Source organism: Ictalurus furcatus, chromosome 3, assembly GCF_023375685.1.
Source record: "Ictalurus furcatus strain D&B chromosome 3, Billie_1.0, whole genome shotgun sequence".
In the NCBI taxonomy this organism is placed as follows: Eukaryota; Metazoa; Chordata; class Actinopteri; order Siluriformes; family Ictaluridae; genus Ictalurus; species Ictalurus furcatus.
In genome coordinates this window covers 10613912-10641346 of record NC_071257.1, presented here as the reverse complement: position 1 = coordinate 10641346, position 27435 = coordinate 10613912, and the positions used below count along the sequence as shown (strand labels likewise).

The window sequence follows — 27435 nt, the reverse complement described above, 5'->3', positions numbered from 1 at the left end:
AATATGTAAAGCCATTCAAATGTTTCCAACTACGCCTCCAAATGATGTGGTCCTCATCTCTCCTCATGCCCTAAACTTTTGTTAATCTCTACCCATCAAATTTTGCATGTTATGCTATGGATCATTACTACAGGTCTGGATTTAATGACATAGCATCTCATCCAGCTACAGAAAGCTTAGTGGTTTACTTTGAATAAGATCTGTAATCCAGACCATTTCCCTGCATTAATTATAGACACATTTTTCCCAAGTGCAACCAAATCAAGTGGATTTGTTCCCTACCCGTAGGCACAGCAGCACACCCTCGCCCCTAAACTAACAAAAGATGTTTTTAACATGGAGCGACTAATTAGTGTGCTAAAGACGCAGTTTAACACATTTCCTTTCCTTTCCTTTATTTTTTTTTTAACTCTAGGACAGATAAAATGACAGAAAAGGGCTTCTATTGGGAGAAATTTCTCCAGCTTTTACTGGTTGTAGAATAAGTCTTTCTAAAAACAGGGTCTGTGAATTATTCATGTGCTGGCTTTGTGTTCATTTAGTTAGTTGTGAACTTCGCATCGCTGCCCTATGAAAGAGGTTCTTCAGCATTCCCAACCACTATAAGCCAGTCAGGCAGCGGGCATCCTAAACCCTGGCCTCCAGTTGTTTTCCAAATGTGAGATATTCTTCTGCCCATCCCCCACAAAATTTGACCATACATACACACACACACATTTTTGTTATTTTGTTATTCATACTAGGATCTAAGGAGAAAGGGTTGCAAAAGCTTTGTGCTGTTATTTTTTCCCCTTACTTTCTCTCCCTATTGCTCTCTCATTCTCCCCCTTCAAAGCCCGTTTTTTTTGCTCCCTAACGAGGGCCAGTGCTGCAAATTTATGCCACCTACACAAAAAGGAATTTGCTGTGGCTTTTGTCTCTGAGGGATGTATTGGAACATTTGAGAGTAACATCTTCAGAAATTGCATCTCTCATTTGATATCGAAAGAGAAGGTTCATGGTGCCATTCAATGCTGTCTCCATGACTAAGGCAACAATAACCACTCTATTCTCCCTTGGAAACAATGAGTGTGTATGCAGATGTTGAAGGTAATCTGGGAGCTTGTGGGCCTGGCAAGCTCAAGGTTAACACTTGCTAAGCTGCTGGCAGAGTAACAGTAAACTTTGGCCCAAATCTGTTTATTCAGAAGCCTATAGAGAGAGGTGGACGCCTATACCTTTTCCTAGAGAGGGAGCGCCTCTGAGATGGGTTGTTGATGTGATACTCTAAGGACACCTCAGCCAAAAAGGCCCCAGGATGCAGCCCCAGGCATTCCTGAGGGTCAGCTCCGTTTCCATGGGGGTTAGGTCTATTGAATACATAGGTGAGACAGCAAAAAATATCCAAGTGAAAAGGACCCATGCACCTGAAAATAGTTCCCTAGTGATTTTAGCTGTGTAGAAACTGCCTGACAGGAAAGCAATTCAGTATTGCCTGCTATGCAGTTTTCCTGACAGAGCAGACAGTCAGTGGAGATTATGACTAGACAGTGACTCTGGGAACACCTAGCTTAGTGTTCTTAAGCATTGAGATATTAGCTTATTTTCCTCCAGCTGTGGTTTAAGAATTGCACCTCTTGTCCTTTGTTCTGCACTTCTGAGGAATAATAAGCCACGGTTTCACCACAGGCTAAATATTACTAAATTAATCTTGTGCAGAAAGCCTCTTTAATCTGAATCTCACAAGAAGATGGGAAATGTTGCTTTAAATACAAAAATTATAATAACACTAATGGGGATAATGAAGACCAATCAGGGCTGGGGGGTGAGCTGGATGGTTTGTGGCTAATTGTAATTAACTGCATCGATAAGTCACAAAAAGAGATGTCCACCATCAGCTCTAGGGAGGATGTGTTCATTCCACCCTGCCCAGCCAGTGCCAAATGTTGACTAATGAAGTAATATGTTCAAGACTCAGGCTTGAGTTGGAGTAGAACATGAGTTGAAGGAGAATCACGAAGATAAAAGCAACTTCTGAAATGAATTTTTATACTGAGTGAGCTGAAGGATTTCATTTGGTGGTGTGATAAAATGCACTGTTGGAGCTGGTCCAGTCAACCTTCCTCATCGAAGCACCTACAACTGTGCTTGACTTTGCCCACAAAAACATTAAGCAATAACTTACAGTACATCACTTTCAAGTAGCACCATCTCTCTTATTAGTATTATTTTACTGCCTCTAAAATCTGTCCAATGTACAAGTAATTCATTCCCCCTGTAGTGCCTCCCTTATATTCAGCAGCCTACTCTGGGGTCATTTTGGGTAAGGGGACATCACTGTGGGTAAGGGGACATCACTGTGGGTAAGGCGATTCAGGTGCAGGCCGGGTTGAGTAGGGGGTGGGGTTTATGTCAGTACTGTGCATGCAGCTGGACTCTGCTTTTCACAGAGAGAGGGGTTAGTCCCAGTCTCTTATCACTGTAATAGAGCTTGGACTCTACACTCAACCGTTCCATGCTTTGGCTGAGGAAGCCACAGAGGAAACAGGCCTTGAGAGTCCTACTGGTGTTTTAATGATCTCTCTCTCTCTCTCTCTGATAAGATACACGATGGTACAAAAAATGCACAGGGAGGACACGGCTCTCCTGGCATGCATGGCTGCAGACAGGCTGGAAATTCTGATGAAAGGAGTAGTATATTTGGACAAGACATATCATTAAGATAGGTGGAGGAAAGGCAGGGAGGATGAGTCAATATTTTCCATCTGTTCTTTGAATGTTGTTTTTGCATTAAAGAAAAAAAAAAAAGACAGCAGCCAAGCCTGAGAAAACATACCCAGGCCAGCTTGACTAGTGGATTAAAAATATCCAGCCTTTCTTGGGCTTCAAGAGTACACTCATACAGAGTACAGAGTACAGAGTACACTCATACAAATAATGTCTCCATGCATGACAGATATATAAAATATGTTGATATACTTTAAATCATATTTACATATGGTATGTTATATTTGATGCTATGACTGATTTTATTAATGTTTTATATATGCCAACACATTTTATATGACAAGACATAATGTATATTGTACATATAGGGTATATTGTACAGATATTTCTTTCCATAACAGGGACTTATAAACTTCATCTCCTTAAACTTAGCTGAGTTTAACCAGGTCAGCTCACCATTAAATTGTGGGTATGTTGCCATTGCTGCCTCACAGTTCCAGGGTCACCAGTTCAGTCCTGAGGATGGGGTAAGCAGAGTTTAGCATGATGTATCCAGGTATTTGTGTTGGATTTCTCCAGGTTCTCTTGTTTTCTTCAACCTCCCAGATACATTCCAATAGGTGAACTGGCTATTCTAAATAAACTCTAGGTGTGAAGGAGTATGTGAAAGTGTATGTACATGGACTCCTATGATTGATCGGCTTCCCATCCAGGATGCCTCAAGCCCTGTGTTCCCAGGATTGGCTCCAGATCCACCACAACTATAAAGTGGTTCCTGAAGATGAATGAATGTGTGAAAAGTGCAAAATAATATGTACTCACATTATGATTTCCTGAGCTTGATTTTTTTATTTTTTTTTAAATCTCTTGACCATGTAAAAATTCAGATACAAATAAAAAATATTTTTGTGGCTTTTTCGTAGGCTTATGCACTCATACTCCAGGAATGCTTTTATATAATGGAATATGTAAGTGGAAAATGGTCATGTCGAATGTGTGTGATCTGTAGGAGGTAGTAACTGTGAATGGAAGCAGTAGTTTTCTAGGAGTCAGAATAAATGATATTGTTATTCTGTAGAAGGAAAAGTTCAGTTAGGGAAAAGAAATAGTGTACTGGAGGTAGCGTTAATGGTTAGTTTATCTCTATATGAATATTTTCTAAATGTTTCTGTTGGCAGTGCTATCAGATAAAATGACATAATATTACCATGGAGGTGGAGACTATACTTGAGGCATAAGCTCTAACTAGGCAAGTACAATAAAGCAAGAAAACAGATAACCTACATTAAATTCACCAATTAGAGCTCCATTGCACCCTACACAGTTGGCTGAAATGACATGGCAGAATTTCAGTCCAGCAATTATTGCCTCAAGCTATTACTGATATTAACAGTCTGATGACAGTGAGATATAGAGATGAATCGAAGGCTCCCCAGAAGGCAGCATGTCGTCTCTCAGTCTACAATCTGGGCCATCCAGAGCCATCTCTGGAGTGGGAGAGTGTGTGGGCCAGCCAGCTGTAGAACAGGCCACGTTTGTGTTGTCTTGTAGCCTTTGGCATGGCTTTTCCTGAGCTCAGTCACAAGGCCTATATTCCCATGGCTGTCCCACAGCTGACAATATGGTTCATGCAAATCTTCACCCACATCGTGATGCTCTCATCTTTTACTCACTACAAATCCCAGTTTAAACTGTGATGCTACATAAAAAGAAATCATGACATTATTGGGATTTGGTGGTGTTAGATTGCTGTCAGAAAGTCAGAACATTAAGGTTCAGATGACTGTAAGAATAGTGTCTGCCCAAGACAGAGCTTACTGTTATGGCCACACAGAATTAACAAGGATATAAACGTAACTCTGGACCAAAGTGAGAATTAAGGTGGGAAAAATAACTAAAAAGTGGCTGGAGGTAACATTGCAATTATAAATTTATGCATGAAATTAGCCACAGTTTGTTCCAATTACCTACAATCTGGTCACATGTAGATGACTGAGCAATATGAAAACAGCCCCTTTCGCTGGGAATATCAGTAAACAAATATGCATAAAGTGACAAAAACCAAACATTCCAATTTATTATGCTTACAAAAAAAACCCCAAAAACGACAAGTTGTTGAGCCAAACTGTTTCTGTATGTCTTTTATCAAAGGGACTTTTTTGTTATTGTTATTTACCATCCAAAGCTTATTTAATTTCTTTGATTTATGATGTACAAACCTTTTGCAATTTAGCTTATCATATCTTTAATATTATGATATTCATATACAGTTGGTTCAGTTTGTATGTCCATATTAAAACAGCTTTTTTGCCTTTATCATTCCTAAATAAAAACTTAAATCACTAACATGACAAACAGTAAATAAAGGGCTCAGGCTGTACAGTACAGGCAAGTATTGTTTCACACGGCACTCTCAAGTGTTCGTTTTTGTACTAGAGATTCCATGTTGTGTTGATGAGTCCACATCTTCTGGCCCAGTTTAATCAATGGCAAGCTCAAGCTCTAGCTCTAGGCTTTACACTGATCTGCCAGTGAAGCATGGGGCCACCCACTGACCCACATGTTCTCATGATAGCAAAGTGTGAGAATGGACACTAGCTAACTTGTATATGAAGTTAATAAATAGTTAACTTTATATACAACTTAACAAATAGTTAAGGTTATAGTCTATGAATATTCCAGAAGACACTGTTCTGAGACTAGGGGTATTGTGTTGAATATAACTGAGGAATAACGCACGCATGAATGCAGGAGGGGTCATTTTTAAATGATGCTTTGCAGAGCATTCCTCTCCCTGTTTCTGTATCATAACATGCCAAGCATGGCTGTGGCATTGCCGGGACACGACTGTTGTCAACTGTTATTAAAGGACCAGATTGATTATATAAAGACAGTTGGCACATCATATCTGGCAGAGATGTGCATACAGGTGTTATTGACAGTACTGAAACTGTGAGAAGTGGATACCCTCTATTCCATAGGAAAGATATGTTTAGAAGTCTTCTTATTCAGTATTCATGGCAGCACAGCCAAAGCGAGGTGCACTGAAATAAATTGGAGTGAGGTTGTACAGCATGGCACTCCTAATTAATGTTTCTGTTTCTACACTTCACTAAACTTTATAATTGCCTTGCTTTTTTCACTGCCATTAATTACATTATTTCATATTCCATTAATGGCTCTGTCTGTCTAAAGATACACACCTTGCTTTCTTGCACTAATTAACAACTGCTTTGCCACACTCTTTACTCTTTGTGTGTTTTTGCAGCACCCCTACCCCTCGGAAGAACAGAAAAAACAGCTGGCTCAAGACACTGGCCTCACCATACTACAAGTGAACAACTGGTAAGTCAACTGGTAATTTTTTGTGTTTACATTCAAACAATAGCTTTGACTTTGGCGAGCGGTGTCTAATTATTTGAATTAATACCCTCCCAACCCCAAAGCCTGACGTCCCTTCTCCTGTACTACATCATCTGCCTTCACATCAATCCACCCAAGAGGATAGCTCTAAGATTTCTCAAGAGACGTGTCAATATTCTGAGTGTAAACCTAATAGCAATTCCTGTGACAAGTCTCTTTAAATCATCTTCTAAAACCTAGCCTGTACAGCACACTTGCATGTGACACACTGTTACCTAGCTCCTTTGATTCCTTGGGTCCAACTGCTGAAGCCCCAATTTGAGTGAGATTTCATCCTGGGTTGCATTTCAATGGAGATCCCATCAGCACGCACTTAGCATTATTAGCCATGTCTAACAAATGGCCCGAGAGAGGTGGGGTAGGCCACTGAAACTAAGTCCAGACCTGCACTGTTGATAGCAGTCTTGTAAAACCCAATGGCACACATTTATTTTGCACAAGGTTTCCAGATAACAACATGAAAGTCCCATCCAGCCTGTGTGAAAGCTTACATTACATATTCTATAAAGCTAAGAGATTAATATGCTCTAATCTCTTTTGTTGAATCAATTGTCCTGGATGTAGGCAGAGCCTGTGTTTAATAGAGCCTCTTTGGATGTGGACATCAGCCTAGACTGGAAATATAGGAGACATATTAAAGCCCATTATGGCAAATGTAATTTCTGACAACATAATCCGTGCCATTGTTCAATTTGGTACCTTGGAGACAACGGCCATCTCACAATATATGCCTTCAGAGGATTAATTTTCGCAAATCCGGTATTGGTGATGCACAGTCTGAATAAACCAGGGAATATTGTTGAGGTTATCAATTTCTATGACCTCACAGTAACCCATGGGGAATTCTTTTGGCCACATTATGCCTTGGAGCACAGGTCGGCACATGACTATTTTCCTCATTTAACCATGTGGCAGGGCTGATAGTGGAATTGTAACAGTAAAAACGAAGCATGTATAATGTGTTATTGTGTCACATTTGTGTTATTAATGATGAGTCAGGGGTGGTTAAAGGCTAGAGTTTAAAGGAGACCTATTTTAAGCCTTTGTACAAGATGTTATATAAGTCTCAGGTGTCCCCAGAATGTGTCTGTGAAGTTTCAGCTCAAAATACCCCACGGATCATTTATTATACCATGCTGAAAATGCCCCTTTTTGGGTGGAAGCAAAAACACCTTGTTTTCGTGTGTGTCTATTTAAATGCAAATGAGCTGCTGCTCCCCGCCCCCTTTCTGGAAGAGAGCTGTGCCTTTACAACTCCTGCTTTGGATACTACAGCAGATGTGATGCCTTTACTATGTAAGTATTTTGCAGTGATGGGAAGTTCAGATCATTTTACTGACACGGATTTTTGAATCTCATTCAGCAAAATGAACGAATCTTTTTTCAAGTCATTTCGTTCATTTCAGCAGAATCTAATTAAAATGTTATATGTTAAATTCCCCAACACATCTAGTACTTATGCAAACGTTGATCACATTTGGAATAAAAAATAAACTATAGGCTAATGCAGCCAAGGCCAAATTATGAGAAACAGAAATGATTAATTAATTGCTTAGCTAGGTCTTCAGGGTATTCAGTCTGTTAGTTCACCTCACCTCCCAATCTGAGTTGTTCTTTTCTCACATCACATTTGTCATGTCTATTCCCTGGAAGTGACGTCACTCACAGTCGACCACATTTTACACTGGCTTGTCATCACCAGAGATTCACTGCACATTCGAGATTCTCTCTTATATTTCTCCAAACATAAACACACAGAAAGGACAAAATGTGTATTGTATTACTCTGGAGTGGAACGAGAACCAAGTATAAGTGAATATATTTTAAAAATAATAAATCCCCCTGACGTTAATCTCTCAGAAATGCAGCTCACTAGCGCTTTATAGCAATAAAGTCATTAAGGGACCGTCTAAAAATTGCATGACCTGGGCAACTGTGTAACATTCTAGTCATCTACTTCACAGGAAATCTAACATATTGCAATATTATGATAGAGTATGGATACAGTATTTATTTATTTTTATAGCATATATTTTATTAATGATTATTAATGAAATACATTTTTAAATGTGATTGCACATATAAACAATTATTATTATTTAAACGTTATTGTGCCACATAAAACCCAGGGACACAACACATTTTTTTTAAAGAAAAATAATTAAAATTCAATAACTTTTTGATTGTACAAGTTACTCATGTAAAACCAAATATACTAGGATACAGTTCATTATTGCTATCAACTAAAGCAAATAGATTTTTTAAATTGTGTTTGTTTTATTTAATTTTTCTAAATGAAATGTGTTTTACATGAGTGACTCCTACAATCAAAGTTATTGAATTTTATTTATTTTATTATTTTTTTTAAACAAAAAAAACTATCAAAATTGAATTGTGTCTCTGATAGGAACAATAGGATACAATATAATGTGAATCATAACATTTGTTGAGTTTCAATTCTATTTGTTTGCAGAAAAAAAATGTAACAATAAAAACCACTTGCTTATTTTAAAAAAAAAATATTTATTTATTTTTACAGAATTTTGCTGTAGTTGCTATGACTAACCCTGGGTTTTATGTGGCACAATAATGTTCATATAATAATAATTTTTTATATGTGTAACCACATTTTAAAATGTCTATCATTAATAATTATTAATAAAATATAGGCTATAAAAAATAAATACTGTATCCATACTGTATCATAATACTGCAATACATTAGATATCCTGTGAAGTAGATGACTATAATCTTGGTAGAATCTTACACAGTTGCCCAGGTCATAAAATTTTTAGACGGTCCCTTACTGACTTCATTACTATAAAGGCTGGTGAGCTGTTTCTGAGAGATTAGCTTCAGGGAGATTTAACAGGAGAAAAATAAAAAATATACACATTTTGTCCTTTCTGTGTTTATTGTTTGAGAAATAGAAGAGAGAATCTCGAATGTGCAGTGAATCTCCAGTGACCACAAGCCAGTCTAAAATGCGGTTGACTGTGAGTGACGTCAAATGACAAATACAAACACGCCCCATAGTATACTGCCACTCCCAACACTGATTGGCATGGGAAATGCAAATGCAAAGGGATTTGCCATTCTATTTGAATATTGGCAGACTCCATATGCCACACTAAGGAAATGAAATAGCAAACAGGGTAATTGCTATTGCTATTTCAATATGACAGGGTCATAACATGTAACACACAAGAAATGAAATTGCAAATAAACTTTGCATTTCCATTTGAAATTTGGCAGACACTGTACATTCGTGTAAATGAAAATGAAAACAATTTGCATTTCATTTGAATTATGTCACAATGTATGCGTCCACAAGTAGGAAATGCAATTGCAAATACAGTTTGCAATTGCTTTTGAATATTGTCCACAAAATACTTAGGTAGATAATTTATTGGTCCTCAAAGAGGAAATTTGTTTCCACCATGGGTGCGTAGAAAAACAAAAACATAACAACATCATACATATAAACCATCATAAACAATCACAGGCATAGAGGGGAGAAGGGGACAAAAAGAAAAACATCAGGATCATCATACAACAAATGCATCTGGCATCACAATGGCTGAGTATCTATGTGTTTAACACTCGTATAGCCATAGGAACAAAACTCCTACCATAGCTGGCCTTTCTGCACATGGGTAGTCTATACCTGCGGCCAGAAGGAAGGGGGTTGAAATATTGATAAAGTGGGTGGTTTGGATCATTTAAAATTTTATGTGCCTTCCGGAGCGTTTATGAACTGACACAGTCCGATAAATTGGGGGTGGGAATACCAATATTTTTTCTCACTAGATTAGTTATTTTCAAGAGTTTGTTCTTATTGGTTACTGTTAGCATATGGAAAAAACAAATAACACCATACATAAGAACTGGTTCAATAATACTTCGATACAGAAGAAGAAGCAGACTAGGCTGAACAGACAGATATTTAAGTTTATGAATAACTGTGAGTCTCTGTTGACAGCACTTGTAAATACCTAGAGTGTGCTGATTGAAGTTGAGATGTTTATCCAATGTAATGCTCAGATATCTGAAATGCTCCACCCTTTCAACCATCTCTCCATTAATGGTAATACTGGAAGGATTGGTCAGTGTTTTGGAAGCGCTAAAAACCAGTGCTTTAGTCTTTTCGATATTAAGGTGGAGAAAGTTATCATCACACACAATGTGCTATGGAGCATTGATAGTCCAAAAAAGAATCATTGTCCTTATTAAGCAATGCAAGTCTGCATATTTAAAGTAATGAGTGGTGGTGACTGGACTCTGACAGTCATTTGTATAGAGAATATAAAGAAGTGGACTAAGTACACACCCCAAACGGGCACCAGCATTGAGAACAATAATGGGCGATAATGCATTGTCCACCTTTACCACTTGTGGTCTGTTAGAAAGGAAATTATAAATCCAGTGTACTAGTGGTGATGGGACTTGCAGACACTGTAGTTTCCTGATTACCTGATGACTCTGAATTGAGTTAAAGACGGAGCTAAAGCCAATGAAAAGAAGTCTGGTATAATTTCCAGGAATATCCAGGTGTTCAAGTAGACAGTGCAAGAGACAAGCCGCTGCATTCTCTGTACCTCTCTTCTGTTTATATGCAAATTGGAGGCAATCCAAAAAGGTTGAAACATATGGAAGCATAATGTTTTGAACCATTTTCTCAAAGCATTTCATTATGATTGAAGTTAATGATACCGGCCTGTAGTGATTTAACTCTGTTGGATGAGGTTTTTTGGGAACAGGAATAACAACTGATGTTTTCCATGTGACTGGTATTGTTGAAGTACAAAGTAATCGAAGAAAAAGAGAATGAAGAATGGGGGTTAATTCCAGAGCGCAGTTTTTCAAGACCCGACCGGGAATTCCATCTGGCCCGGGAGCCTTATTCAGTTTGCACTTAATAAGCTGGAAATAGACATCCTGCTTAGTTAGAAGGGACTCATAATCCAGCTCTTGAGAAGGCAAACAATCCAAAAGGCTATCACACTCTGCTGAAAAATCAGAGGTATCAAAATGGGCATAGAAATTATTAAGATTAGCAGCAAAGGTGGTGGGATCTGGTACAGAGGCAGTCTGTTTAACGGCTTGTCCAGTAAGAGACCTAACTTGCTGAAAAGCCTGTTTGGTGTTCATATTTGCAAAGTCCTGCTCCAATTTGTTTTTATACTTCTTTTTAGCCTTAAAAAAACTTCCATACTTTACAGCTCGTGCTTCGGATACTAAAATGATTTGCCCCAAAATGTAAACAGTTTTCAAAAAAACAATCACCTTACTGTATTGTGCATAATGAAGGTGCATTTATGAATTTTACAGACAGTAAGAATTTTCAGATTAAAAATAAAATTTTTCTCTGTGAATACAATCAGAGACCATGGTAACTAGCTACATTATCTGTGGTATCTGCTAACAAGCTCATTCACAAAGCAGTCTGGTGTAAAATAATTCAAACCAAACGTACACCGTTTTCAAAAAGACAATCACCTTACTGTATTATGCATAATAAAGGCGTTTTCGGGTTAAAAATAAAAATGACGACATAGCTCTGGTCTCCATGAATACAATCAGAGACAATGGTAGCATTAGCCACATTAGCCATGGAATCTGCTAACAAACTCATTCGGAAAGGCAATTTGCTAACATTCACAAAATATAAAGTGTGATACTTACGTATTCTGGATATGAAGCTGGATCACGAATAGTTGGTACTGATCCATGCTTGAGAATCAAGCTTTTAGCAAATTCTGCTTCGTATTGTTAATGTTAATGAGTCTTTATTGATCACATATACATTAGAGCACAGTGAAATTCTTTTCTTCACATACCCCAGCCTGTCAGTAAGCTGGGGTCAGAGTGCTTGGTCAGCCATGTTAGAGCGCCCCTGGAGCAGAGAGGGTTAACGGCCTTGCTCAAGGGCCCAACAGCGGCAGCTTGGTAGTGCTGGGGCTTGAACCCCTGACCTTCCAATCAGTAAACCAGAGCCTTAACTGCTAAGCCACCACTGCCCCATCTTTGACAATGCAGTCTGGTGGAAAATTATTTAAGGTATTTTTGGGGCACATTTCTTTCAAAAATAAAACTTCTCCACTGCGTCTTCGGTGGTTCTGATGCCAGGAATACATGAAGACTCTTATGTTCTTTCTTAAAGCCAACAACAGAACACTTGCAAAGCTTACAAAGCTGAGACATTATTTCACTGTAGCTGCTCCATCGTGGAAAAACATGGCGGACTGTGGGCTTGTTCCAACGTGACGTCACATTAGGGCGAAAATGAAAATGGCTCATGTTGAGACACTGTTTTTGATTTATTGGGAATAGAAAAAAGGAGTGGGTGGATTTTTACCCTTGTAGGGTGGTTGTGTACACACTCTGTTGACACAGATTTATGTTCAAACACCATTTAAAAGTGAATTTTGCATAATACAGTATCTCACAAAAGTGAGTACATCCCTCACATTTTTGTAAATATTTGATTATACCTTTTCATGTGACAACACTGAAGAAATGACACTTTGCTACAATGTAAAGTAGTGAGTGTACATCTTGTGTAACAGTGTAAATTTGCGGTCCCCTCAAAATAACTCAACACACAGCCATTAATGTCTAAACTACTGGCAACAAAAGTGAGTACACCCCTAAGTGAAAATGTCCAAATTGGGCCCAAAGTGTCAATATTTTGTGTGGCTACCATTATTTTCCAGCACTGCCTTAACTCTCTTGGGGATGGAGTTCACCAGAGCTTCACAGGTTGCCACTGGAGTCCTCTTCCACTCCTCCATGACGACATCATGGAGCTGGTGGATGTTAGAGACGTTGTGCTCCTTCACCTTCTGTTTGAGGATACCCCACAGATGCTCAATAGGGTTTAGTCCATCACCTTCACCCTCAGCTTCTTTAGCAAGGCAGTGGTCGTCTTGGAGGTGTGTTTGGGGTCGTTATCATGCTGGAATACTGCCCTGCAGTCCAGTCTCCAAAGGGAGAGGATCATGCTCTGCTTCAGTATGTCACAGTACATGTTGGCATTCATGGTTCCCTCAATGAACTGTAGCTCCCCAGTGCCGGCAGCACTCGTGCAGCCCCAGACCATGATACTCCCACCACAATGCTTGACTGTAGGCAAGACACACTTGTCTTTGTACTCCTCACCTAGTTGCCGCCACACACACTTGACACCATCTGAACCAAATAAGTTTATCTTGGTCTCATCAGACCACAGGACATGGTTCCAGTAATCCATGTCCTTAGTCTGCTTGTCTTCAGCAAACTGTTTGCGGGCTTTCTTGTGCATCATCTTTAGAAGAGGCTTCCTTCTGGGACGACAGCCATGCAGACCAATTTGATGCAGTGTGTGGCGTATGGTCTGAGCACTGACAGGCTGACCCTCCACCCCTTCAACCTCTGCAGCAATGCTGGCAGAACTCATGCGTCTATTTCCTAAAGACAACCTCTGGATATGACGCTGAGCGTGTGCACTCAACTTCTTTGGTCAACCATGGTGAGGCCTGTTCTGAGTGGAACCTGTCCTGTTAAACCACTGTATGGTCTTGGCCACCGTGTTGCAGCTCAGTGTCAGGGTCTTGGCAATCTTCTTATAGCCTAGGCCATCTTTATGTAGAGCAACAATTCTTTTTTTCAGATCCTCAGAGAGTTCTTTGCCATGAGGTGCCATGTTGAACTTCCAGTGACCAGTATAAGGGCGTGTGAGAGCGATGACACCAAATTTAACACACCTGCTCCCCATTCACACCTGAGACCTTGTAACACTAACAAGTCACATGACACCAGGGAGGGAAAATGGCTAATTGGGCCCAATTTGGACATTTTCACTTAGCCAGCGGTTTAGACATTAATGGCTGTGTGTTGAGTTATTTTGAGGGGACAGCAAATTTACACTGTTACACAAGTTCTACATTCACTATTTTACATTGTAGCAAAGTGTCATTTCTTCAGTGTTGTCACATGGAAGTGTATAATGAAATATTTACAAAAATGTGAGGGGTGTACTCACTTTTGTGAGATACTGTAAATATATATATATATATATATATATATATAAATTTGTGTGTGTGTGTGTGTGTGTGTCTAAGGGAACTGGGGAAACATGGAAAGTATCTTAGGAGAAAGAGAAGGAGGGAGTGAGATGGAAAGAGAGATAGATATACACACACTCTATGGGGTAGTATGTGGGATCTGCAGCTCCTTAGGGCTGCAGTGCTTGGTAGGAATCTCACCACTGGGCGTCTCCATGGCAACCCCTGGTGATGTTACCTCCTGACCCACTGATTTTAAAGGCAACATCCTGAGCTGGGATTCTATTTATCAGGCAAGTCAAAACACAGGGTCAACACAGCACTGGACAGTCCAAAACCAGAGTGATGAAATTCATCAAACGGAGCAAGCAACAACAGCCACTCTAGATTAAACCAACATTATCTCCCTTGACATTTTATTCACTTATTTTTTAACCTGTCTTATTTGAAAATAGTTAGGTGATTTTTGCTAGTGCGTTCAGTACTATCCTCATATTCAAACCAATTGTTACTATGTAAAGAAGAGATCCTCTATGCTGCAGAAGACTTGTTAGCACACATGTAGTGTTTCATTATTGATGAGGGCCCTGTGGATTGGCAGGCTGGAGATTAAATTAAAATGCTAAAGAAGAGGAGGGTGTGCATCCAGGAATCATTGGTTCAAAAATGGATTTTGGGTTAATTTCAAACTGGATATTTAAATTTGAAAAAATTGTTGCTCCCACAAAGGCACTCTAGACATAAATCTGCATGGGAAAATCTATTTTTTTAAAAAGCGCATAGATCAAAACACATGACAAAGATTTTATTCACTTCCATGCACACAGTCTTAAGCTCACATGAGCAGTGAAACAGAAACATGTGTGAGCACACATTGTTAAGCTGAAACAGGCAAGCAGTGGGTGGAGAATGACTACAAGATCTATTTTTAGCAACTGTGCTCAGGTTGATTTGCTGAGATATTATATTGTGTTACAGAAAGTACAGTGAAAAAAACCTGTAGATCCACTATAGTAACAAGCGAGAGAGGAAGAAAGAGAAAAGGAGAGAGAGAGAGAGAGATAGAAGGAAAAGGAGTTTTAGTCTTTGATGATAACAGACCAAGTGTGTGTTCTCAGAATGCTCCATAAAGAGCGCTGATGTGAAATCAATGGGTGGGTCATCAGGTTTCGCATGTCCAGTCCTCCCTTCCTGGCGGAATTTAATAATACCCTTAAAGATGGTGTTTAAACCTCAGGGATGGATTGTTTTGTCAATAAGTCAGCTTTTATGAAAGTCTTAAAAGCATGGCGAGAAGTGTAGCAGTGCTGCTTTAGAGAAATAGCGTCTTGGGATCCGGTTTCTCTGCCTGGGAGAGAGAGAGAGAGAGAACAAGAGAGAGAGTGAAAGAGAGAGAGAGAGAGAGAGAGAGAGAGAGAGAGAGAGAGAGAGAAATGGATGATTGGCATGCTTCACCTTGCTAATAGCCAGGCCTTTTCATGATATAAGCAGTTGAAACTTGTTCAGAGTAAGTTATTGCTGATTGCTCCATGTTCACAATGTGTATTCTTTGGCATTCACTTTCAGCCTTGAAGGGAAAATGTGACCTCTGACCTAGTGTGTATCCTTAATGATTGTTACAATGTTTAGTGGTTGTTTATGTGGGTTTAGAGTTTTCGGATGATGCTAGATTAGGTGTTTTAACACGTTAGACACTGATTGTGTGCTTCTTGCATATGTGTGTGACCCACAGGAACTGTAAATGGTGTGTTTGTGTGTGTGTGTGTCTGTGCATGTGCATGTGTGGGTGGATGGATGGATAAGTGTATGCCCTAAAGCAGCTTTCAAAGTGCCATGCTCTAAAGGTACTTTACCATGAATCTCTGTTTGCTTTTCAGTGAAACAGCAGCTCAATCTGGGGTCGCCCTGCTGAACCATATTTACCCCTTCTCACCACATAAACACACTGCCACACACCTCTTTTCCTGCTTTGCCCTATGAACTGTAGGAACTTCAGCCAGCGTAGATTGATGAGGCTCTGTATTTTTATTGTTTGTAATTCTCCACATTTGGGCTCAGTCAGTTCTTGAGTGTTTGCTAACAATTGTGCCATACTGGAATTTCTGCACTTGCTCAGACCTGATCTCTATCTGTGTTATGTCAACAACAGACAGGTTAGAGTGGTTCTGTGTGTATGAGATTATGTGTTTGTGTGGACGTTTATGAAAGCATATGAGTGTATTTAAAAAAATTTTAAATGTTACTTGTGGGAAAGTGTTTCCTCCTCATGAAGCCATATTTGATCACTTGTATTAATGTGTTTTTTGTTGTTGTTTTTGTTTTTTGTTTTTTTTTGGGGGGGGGGGGCGGTGCATTGTTCTTCTTCCTTTGTTTCTGAGCTTGGGGGTGTACTGTATGTGGCAGCTCTGTGGCAGTGTGTCTGGTGTGTGTGTGTGTGTGTGTGTGTGTGTGTGTGTATTTGAAGAGAGTCTGATAACCATACAATGGTTCAACCTTCCCTCCCCCCCAGTTTTACATCACAGTGAGCCCTAGGTACAGCCTATATTTCTCTCTTTCTCTGTTTATCCCATTCTTGTGGTAGAATCTTCTTATGAAAGTTTGAGGGTCGATATGCAGTGTCATGTTTAAAAATATTGGCTTGGTTTTTACTTCTGTTGTTGTGTACAGATAAGATTGCAATTTCAAGAACTGATCCAAAGAATGCAATTTTATTTTCATCAATGATTTGTATCATAATAATAGCAGATTTGTCAGAAGCATGACTTGAAAAACTACATACATTTCCATAAATGAGTTCCATCAACTTTACTTTTTTTTTTGGCTGCTAGCTTACAGATTGGTCACTTGAGTGTATTGATGGGATGACAAGCAAGTGATGGCAGTGTCAGTGCTAAAGGACCTGATGGAAACCATTTTGACGAAAGGCATAAAACACACTGCCATGCAGTCATATCTTTTCCCTCAACCTCAGATGTATTGGGCTTTGTGCTACCACACACATTGCTGCCAGCCTACATCACAGCTCTCTATGTGTGTTTTGTCCAGACAGAGAGGACATGCTCCTTGGCCCAATCAATGACTCAGGGGCACCATCAACAAGGCCTCCAAAGCCAGAGATGAACATACACAGCATAGATTCTGAAGTTAAATGTGTGAAGTGAGATGCTCTCTCTCTCTCTCTCTCTCTCTCTCTCTCTCTCCAATAAGGCCAATAAGTTCGCCTGCTACTGAAATGAAAGCTAAGAGTTCCTGACTACACTTCTCAGCCACACTATCAATTTGCCAATGTGTCTTGCTCAATCTCTCACCTTCTCCTTCTCTCTTCCCATCTCCCTGACCAGCTGCGTGTTTATAAAGTGAGTCCCAGGGGCCTTAGACAGCAGCCTCTGTGCCATAAAAGCCAACTTCACAGCTCTGTTAATGGAAAGGTTTTAACTCCGTTTGGTGAGAGGAGATGCAAATGCAGCATGTACTGGAGGATGAGGTTAAGAGAGGGCATAGTTGGTGAAGTAATAGCAACCTAGCCATTTGGATGCTGGAGGATTAGGCAGACCCCTTCCCTTAAAGCCGCTACTACATCAACACTGTTTTCTTTGGGCAGGAGAGACCTGATGCAGAGCAGAACCAGGTAATCCCTGTATTGTTTGTAGGAATTAGGGCCAAGTTAGACGGTGTACCCTAAGGTATAGTGGAGCCAGGCTCTCCAGTCAGAAGCTTGCTTCCATGGGCAAGTAACGGGCAAGAACTTATGAAATCCATGGTGGGGAGTGAAGTCAAAGATCCACAATGCAGAACAAAAATTGACTCCTATAAAATTAGCTTTAGTGATGGAAGGTGTGTGCATGCTGTAATATGGTTGCTGTGAAAGACTGTGTATGATGCTGTTCTGGTTTCATGGCCTTCTTTTAAATGTGTGTGTGTGTGTTAACATTCTATCCTGTTTAACGACTTTGTGAATTAAAACATGTCTGTGTTTGAATGTATGTAGTTGTATACATAGGTTGAGAAGGCAAGAATAGGTTAGAGTGAGCAAGAGAGGGAGAGAAAGAGAAAGAATGGAGTGTCAGGAGTGTAAATAAAATCTGTACAGCAAACAGCTGGATGGGTTTATTTAAACACAGGCCATGCTGAGTGACTGACCCATGTTTGACCAGGAAAGGGGGAGGGTTGCGGAGGGTGAAGCAGACACAGAATTATATGACTTGCTGTAGATGAGAGTGAAAGGAGTAATGCTTTTATATACCTCTGGGTATGCTAACATGTGACTGAAGACTAATGTAACTAATTACTTAAGTAAATGAATCTCTGATTGAGACTTGGATAATAAGGTTGCCTTCATTGGAGAGGTTTGATGTGGGGGGAAGTGTGAGTGTATTTGTGTGAATAGCAGACGAATGGGTAGACATTGTTCCATGTGTATGAGATCAACTGGCAATGAATCCATAACATGGTCTCATTAGAACATTTCCATCCTTGTCAATAAAAGATCAGCCTGATGATAATTACATTCCATATGCAAACTGTACCCATTGTGCAGGTTTTTGCTGTGATAACAGATGTATGAAAAGTCACCATTCCGTTTCTCTGGCATAACCAATGTGCCCTTGTGTGGAATATTAATATACATGTAAATGTAGCTGAGAAATGTGATTTCATGAGTGAATTTGGTTGTCTGTGGCCATACACACATTGTCACCGTGCTGAGGTTAGATTTGAAGAGGGGAGAGAGGAGCAGGCTGAAGAAGCCTTGCTGAGGAAAATGGTCTACTTCATATGCATTTAGATTGACACGCTGTGATGTAACCTTTTGTATCTCCAATCTGGATCTTTCCCCTAATTGGTCATGCAACAAAGGCAGCTGATGAAAAAGACAATTTCTTGCTTTTAATTGGCCATTTCACGTGCCGATTGGGCTACACCTGGGCGTTTGTAATGAGAATGGGATATTATAAGGGCCCCTGCAGACGAGACAGCAATCAGTTCCACTCTCCCTGTGGAAGAGACTTCAAAAAAGTATGAACAAACACACTTTTGGAGACGTGGGACCAGTGGTGATGGGGAGAAACTTCAGAGGTACCACTGGTGGTGTTTTGCTCCAAAATAGGCCCCCATTGTCCCTGGCTGGGTTGAATAGCTGCTTTCATTGTTTGATGATGGGAAGTTGAAACTGAACAAGCTGTGAATGCAGTGCTGTAGTGTGGCTGGTTTGAGCAGAGGTGAACTTTTTACTCATAATCAAGGCAAAGCTGGCTTTAGCCAAGGCCCACTGCACTGGCTTTCTCTTTCTCACTCTTAGCCCCCTTTTCAACAACTTCTTTAACTGCCTGCTTGGCACACAGGGCAAAGCATGTCCATTCATTCTTTTTCCTAACAGCTCCTACAGCTCCCCCATCCCTCCCTACTCATTCCTGCCATCAATATCTTGCTCTATCTCTTTCTCTGCCCCTCCCTCCTCCCTCCCTCTCCTGCCTGGTATTGTGTAGCACTTGTCCTTTGTTCCAGTCTTCTGGTGCATCTGGCCCTAGATATGGTGAGAAAAATTAACAACTTAAGTCAAGTTGTTTCCTCAGTTTGAGGAAAAAATAAAGAGTGAGGGAGAAAATTAAATGAGAGTGGGAGAGACAAGAAAAGCATGAAAGACAAATAGCCAAGAGTGACCTGCATCTGACCCTGGAGCCAGAGATTGAGGCAGAGCAGAGAAGGCAATAAATGGAATGCCTAGGCCAAGACTCCCCTTGCTCCCTACATTGTTGGTGATAAAACTCCAGACGTTCCCTCATTTGATGGTGTATTGCCATGTTGCTACATTCCTTTCCTGTTCTGTTTTTCATAGGCTGTAAGGTGCAGTTTGATCTGGGAGAGTGATACTGGTAATAACTGTAAAAATAAGACCATACGTCGTGGACGCTAGAGCATGATTTTAAAAACTAAAAATTTTCTAATTAAGGGATATTAGCAGATGACACATGCCTTATAAGTGGCTTTTTGTCTTTTGCTTTTTGTCTGTAAATTCTTTTTGCTCTTTCTTCTCCCCCCTTTCCCTGTACTCTTCAATCTCCTGATAAGAGTGGACTGGCTATTGTTTCCTTTAAAGTCTACTAATTCCCCCCTCAAAGGATAAAATGGAAGTGTCCAACTGTGGCAACAGCAGGGGGACATAAATCAAGTCAGAATCCCTGAGCTTGCTCTCACAGAGGTCACTGAGGTCACAGGGTCAGCAGAGAAGGTTTAGGTTTAGGTTTACACTCCAAATACCCTTAAATAAACCAACATGTACAATCATTTTCTACTATGATTGTTCTTTGACATTTATGCCTGCGCTTGACATTATTGCACCAGGACATTTTCACCCACACTTATATATTTACTCCCGTGACACTTGCCAAAACTATGACCTCAATGTATGAACCACTTCTACTATAAGGTGGAACACATTAACAGAAATGGGGACTAAAAACACTATGACATGTCTCTCAAGCATGCAGAGAGAAACAGCAAAGTGCCATTTGTTGGCTTAGCTGTATTTGCTTGAGGTGGTGTATGTTGAAGCCATGCAAGTTTGTACAAGCTGTTAAGCTTTGTGAGTTTAGTATACATTTCTATGTTGCTGGTGATTTCACTGTGACACTCCCTCCCCTCCCACTTGAAGTCTTAAGGGAAAAGGAAAATAATCCCTCCTTCTTACCTCTCCGATTAGTTGCCTGGGAAGGTCTAGTCTGTTTTAGGCTGGGACTCTGACAGTATGTTTGTAGGCATCATGGGCACAAACTAAATTTGCTGATCCCACTGCACACTTTGCACTGTAGCACTGATGCTATTCCTTCTGCAAGAAAATGAACCCTGAGCTATTTTATTATTTTTTCTTTTCCAGGTTTATTAATGCACGAAGGAGAATAGTCCAGCCAATGATCGACCAGTCCAACCGAGCAGGCAAGTCTCCTCTAGTAACTGTGTTCAAGTCATGTAGGCGAAAGTCCTCCTCCAGCCATGCACCAAGAGGCTTGCCTCTCGGTAAATACACCACCCGGCCTGGATGTCAGGAGTGCTTGACCACTAAAATCCATTCAATTAACCCACAGAACTAATCACGCTGACTCAGGGCCCCTATACTATCCTTAAAAAAGAAGCAAAGTAAATAGACATTATCGATTAAAGTTTTAAAACTGTAACATTGGCTGATGTCAGATTCTAACATACCATGGCTCTTGTGCAATCAAAAACTGGTTTGAGTCAAACAGAATAAAATCTAACAAATAAAAAATTTAAACATGTGAAATTATATGAGGAGAATTATATAAATATATTTTTTATTGTGAACTTGTTTGGCCTCTCAGCTTATCCTTATTCCTCTATACAATGACCAGTTTCCCTGGTGCATGGTTTGTTGTGGACTGCTTTAAAGTTTATGAGCTGTAATGGGGTTCAGAGGGCAGAGTTGCATTAGGGGACTCAAGAAAGTTCAAAGGCATTCACTGAGTTGAGCTGTTGTTTTCGATGAAAAGACTCCCTTCTCACATTCCCCTCCAGACAGCATATACCATCATATCTCACAGCTAAAAGAAAAGGAGCCTTCCAGTTTTCTCTAGCATTTTAAGGAATAATTGAAAAGCCTGATCATTAGTCTTTTTTCATCATTGAGCTGAATTTAGATTTTTATTTGCTTCAAAATGCTAAAGAGGTACTAAATGTCATCTGTCCTTATTTTACTATTTAAGTCTGATTTGATACGTATGCATGACACATAATCATATAAGACAGTGAGGAAGTAAAACTGGGCTAAGGACCATTAACCTGTGTCTCTGTTAGCAGATGATGTATTCTCAGCAATGGAAACTTAATTAAAAGCACTAATTGACCACTGTCCTGTGCCCTCCCCCGTTCTCCCACAGTAAGTCAGGGAGCCCCCTACAACCCAGATGGTCAGCCCATGGGAGGCTTTGTGATGGACGGCCAGCAGCACATGGGAATCAGACCACCTGGTAAGACCTTGGCGTGTCTTGCTCTTGCCTGCCATTTCCCACCTTCCCACTGATTCGCTTTAGTACAGCCATTTTTTAGCCTCTCACAGTAGCACAGGTGTAGCCCATTGTTAAGCACCTTTCTCTTGTTCTCTCAATCTTATCCTACTTGTTTTTTTCAATGCTAAACCCTGATGATCAGATACTACATTCTTATTTGTCTTATTCTCTTTTTCCAAAATTTCATCCACTCTGAATTCTCCCATGTTCAAGATAACCATTTCTGGTTAACCACCCTCTCCTTCTTTTCACTCTTACTAGTACATTTAAGGCTGTAGGATTTGCCCAAAGCTAGACTGCTTCCCAACTCAGCCATTAATCTTGCAGTTTACCTTTGTTTGCTTATTTTATTTGTGGATTGTTACTTCATCCTCCTTTCCACACATGTGGCATTATCTTGATTGGTATCCTGCTAGCTCTCTTAACCTTATTCTTATTTTCTTAATAAGAATCTGGCTTTCTTCTACTATTGTTTTTTCTCCTTCTAGGGCCTATGAGTGGGATGGGCATGAATATGGGCATGGAGGGACAGTGGCATTACATGTAACCTTCAAGTTAACCAATCGCAAAGCAGTGGGGGAAGTAAGTAAAAAAACATGGCCTTAATCTCTTTCCAGAGCTCTAAGTATTCTCAGTTATTTCATTTTGTATTGGTGGTTCATGTATCATTTTATCAAACGGGAGAAAAAGCATCACTAACTAGCTTCATTACTAATGATACAAATATTTCTGTTGTTCTTAAAAAAAAAATCATATGGTGATTTTAAGACCAGATGTGGTATAACTGTGGGCTTTCTTGTCTATCACTCCTGCATATTTTCTTGGTCACATGACTAAATGGTGCATAGAATCACATTGGAGGGAAAAATGAGTGTCTAAGGGCAAAGGGTAGGAAACAGAGTGTAGGAGAGGGTTGAGGATTGGGGATTGAGGTTGAGGTTTTGGATTGGTGGGGGTACTGGGTGCTAGCAGGATGTTACCATAGTAACAGCCTGATTGACAAAATGTAGGCAGGCAGCAACAGTGCAGCAAGAAAAATGTGCACATCCCAACTTGCCATAAATCTGTCTCTGTGTAGCTGACGTATAAGTTCCATTAATACCCTAACTGGTACGCCTACAGTTACTCAAGATACTCTTGTGCCCCTTGGTCAAACCCCAAAACAAGGCTTTTCAAAATTAAGAATCTGTTCTTAGTGTGAGACTTTTTTTAAGGTGGAGGTGTTTCCATCAATCCTGACCTGGTCTACCATTTTCCTGTCTGGCTGCCCTAATAGGATTACTTATGGCAAAGGGAGAGGAAGTGAAGGAGTGCAAAATGGAGGTGTGCTCAGCAGGGTATGCAGCTTATCCTGGCCTAATTGACTATATCCAAATTAAATATGCCATCACAAGCACTGTGACAAATGGATTTGACTTGTTCAGTATGCAAAAATAGAGACCATTAATGCAGCCATTCACAGAATGCTTCTGTTGTAAATAAATAAATAAATAAATAAAATAAACAAATAAATAAAATAAAAGAAATAACAAATCCTACTTCTTAGACTGTACTGTTCTGAACCAAGAGAAACATTATGATAATGCAACCCTTGCTATTTAAAACTTCCCATCCATCTTGGCTTGTTATCTGTGTGTGTGTATGTATGTGTGTGTGTGTGTGTGTTTGTGTGTGTGTGAGAGAGAGAGAGAGAGAGAGTATGTGTGTCTAAACAGGGAGAGTGTATACTCAAATCCAAATTCTGGCATTTCAGCAGCTGCCATAGTTCCCAGAAGACAGCTTCAATTTGCTTGCTGAATTCTATAATTGGGCCATGTGTGGAATCTTAGATGGATAGGTTAAAGGGAGAGAAGGTGAGTGAGAGAGAGTGTGTGAGAGAGAGAGAGAGAGAGAGAGAGAAACCAGAGCGTGACAGAAATGTGTCGCTATGGTTGAGATTGGCTGGTCTTTATGGCTTCATCACTGAAATTTCCTAGGTTATCTAATTTAAATATTGTTACTTTAGTTTCTAGGTCAATTAAATGTAAGTGATGTGTTTTATACTTCATGACCAATTAAATTAATAGGTTATTGCAGAAAAAAACGTTATCTTATTTGATTAAGAGACGAAGGGTTCATTATATTTTATAAGCAATTTTCATTAGTTGGGGATTTTTCCTTAAGGCAAGATTAAGTAGTTATTTGCCAGGGAGTCCCAAGACCTGAAATTAAGGTGTTCCTAGCAGTCACACTGCAACATTACTTAAAACCAAAGCCAATTAACCCATCTTAGCGAGACCATTATTCTTTCTACCCATGTCGATTATAGAGATTATGGATCTTGGAAACAATGCACCTGTCAGTTTAGATCCTGTGTATTGAAGCAGAAGGGCCGGGGGGGTGGGGGTGGGGGGGATTCTGTTTTACGCCCATTCCCCCATAAACCTACTTTTGTTATCCTTCACCATAATTATTTCTAGTTTTCCCAAATTTAGATATTTAGATAGATATTTTCACGACTGTGTGTCTCCCAAATTTGGATATTATATTTCAAATGATCAATGAAAGCATTATTTATGGCTAGATAGACAAAAATGTTGAGCGTCCCTTACAGTTTTCAAGCCCAAATGCTGCTGGTATGCTTTATGAACTTCTGCAAAAAGTTTGTCTCTGCAGGAAATCCTTTTGTCTGCAATTTCTTTTCTCCCAATTATTAAGAAGAAGTTTTAACCTTCTACAAGGTCAAAATCCCTTTCACTAGTCTGAACTTTCATTTCACAAAAACATGGTCTTTGGGGGTTTGTTTCGTAAATGGTCACAAAATCCTCTGTTGATTCAGCCCTGTTGTAGTCCAGAAAATGCAACAGTAAGCCACTTAATGTATTGACTGGCTTATTAAGGCGTGAAAAAAAAAAGTGATGTATGATTCTTTGTAGCGCTTGAGCCTGGAAGTGCTCCATCCACAATGTATTTTATCAAAGTTACGTGTTTGAACATTGGAATAAAATATGACTGATTACCCCAAAATAGCTCAGGTCATTCCTATAAGCAGAAATAGCACTGCCTAAAATACACATTTAGAAATCAGGGCAAACACGTGGTCATCCAAAAGCTGTTAAGTGAGCAGTGCTGGTTAATGAAATGATCAGCAAGCTCCTGTGGGTTTTGCAGAGCTGCTAAGAGGCCAGTGGCCTTTTATGCTAGTGGCACACTAGCACACATCCAGGTAAATCCTCTCAAGTGTCAATTTTCATTTTCCTCTTTAATTTGAGCACAATGGTGGTATTTCTCAAAGGGTGCTTCAGACTGAACCACAGACCTTTGCTTATTATGTTTAAAGAGAGATAAGTGGAAGTGGTGCATGTCATATTTTAGTTTGTCAGTGCTATGAACTCTTCCACTTAAAACAAAACTTTATGTTTCAGTGAAGCTAAGTGTACCATGTACCCTGAGGAACCTGTTTTTTTTTTTTTCTCTGCTCACATGCTCAGTAGTCTCAGGAATTATTTACATTAATTCTAAATAATAACAGTAATGTGCCACACTGTTCATAAAATGCTCTCACTGATGCATATTCCTGCGGAAATATATGATACCTTGAGCCTTTCAATCGATATTCAAATAAAATTCATGTAACATGAAGGCACTTGATATGCAAGTCTATCCCACAGGAAGTCTATGTGAACTTAGCCCATGTATTCTTCTGTAACATGAACACAAGATCATACATGTCATCCTTTTGGCAGCTTTCTAGTTCACTAGACCTGTATTAATGTGATTGTGCCCAGGCTGGATGAATATTGTGCTTGGGACAGCTCCCTCAGTGATGTGCTATGTCCAGTGAGCTAGTCCCTGGAGACAGATGCACACCAACTGCATGAACTCTTTCATTCTACTGTCCTCATTTGTGTCTGAAGATAACATTTTCCACAACACTATTCTTATGATGAATAATGAATAATGAATCCATTACTGAGATACCAAAATATAGAGAATAATTTTATTGTTAGGGCTAATTATTATAGCTTGTGTTGTTAGACAGCTACTTAGCTAAAATGGTATAATGACTTTGTCATTATTTTGAAGACTTTTATGTTTGTTGTAAATGTGGAAATATGATGGTATGCTAGAGTGCTGCATATTTGAAACTGAGTTTTGCTAAGCAGTTATTATGTGCTTCCCCCCACAGGATTGCAGGGCATGCCAGGGGACTACCTGCCTTGCAGCAGTCTGATGGCCATGGGCATGTGCCAGCCTACCTAAGGCGGCCCACAGCTCCCCCACCAGCTGCGGCCTGGGCCTCCGATGTGTTCCTACATTCCTGGACATCCCCAGCACTCAGCGATGTTGATGTATGGAGGACCAGCCCACCCTGCCATGCCCATGTCAGCCTCAGGCCCCTCTATGTTTCCCCTAGGAGACCCCACCATGGGCGCAAAAGTCTTGGACATCCATGCCCAGTAGTTACAAAAAGTTGCTACAAAAAAGGATCCTCAAAAACAGCTGTGATCAGGACAGGGACCTGCGATTGGTTTGCTTATGGGGTTCACCCAGCAAATATTACTTGCTGGCTTGCTGCATAAACTGAAGAGTTCCTTCTTAGGTGCAGACAAGACATGAGAAAGGTGCCAGCATCTGCACACCATGGGACACATGTGCCCTTTTGCAAAGAATCAAACTGAGACAAAGAGAAAGTTTGAAATTATTGCTATATCAGCTCCTAAGGGAGAGGGAGGAGAAGTTTATGTATACTGTTGTAAAATTAAATTTGGACACCTGCAAGAACTGGGAATTAAGTATTGTAAATTCAGTAGTAATGTTCTGCATATTATGTTGTTTCTAAATAATTTTTATAAAAAAAAAAAAAGGATGTGAACTTTTTCTTTCACACTATGTGTGTGTCATCTACATAGACTTTTGATCTCCTCCTTAAATCACCTGCGTTTAAAAAGAAATAAGTATGTGAATAAATCGGTAAATAATTGGTTGCATTGATTATTTACCAGGCGCTTTTCTTCTGCTGAGAGAGGGTGGCTTTATTTAGACAGAGCTAGACTCTGAAAAAAGTCCCCTTAAATTGAAGCATAATCAAAAATCCTGACGATGCACAGAATCAAACTCAATTATCTTGAAGGAATACTCCAATGTTTTCAAGACTAAACTTTATCTACCAAATCTGTAACATATGCACGATTGCCACAGTCAAAACTGTTGACACATTTTCCTGTGCAAAAAAAAATTTAAACCTATTGACTTGAAATTCA

General features: G+C 39.8%; 1 protein-coding gene across 1 annotated transcript in view; it reads left to right on the top strand.

Annotated features, from left to right (window-relative positions):
• Positions 1-27155, top strand: part of meis1b (Meis homeobox 1 b) — a 64582-nt gene extending 37427 nt beyond the window's left edge. Inside the window, exons 9-13 of the mRNA XM_053620726.1 lie at positions 5975-6051; positions 21046-21104; positions 22064-22153; positions 22681-22774; positions 26361-27155. Coding sequence (XP_053476701.1) covers positions 5975-6051; positions 21046-21104; positions 22064-22153; positions 22681-22739 — 285 coding nt within the window. The 3' untranslated portion in view covers positions 22740-22774; positions 26361-27155. The remainder of the gene's footprint in view (positions 1-5974; positions 6052-21045; positions 21105-22063; positions 22154-22680; positions 22775-26360) is intronic.
• Positions 27156-27435: the final 280 nt, after the last annotated feature.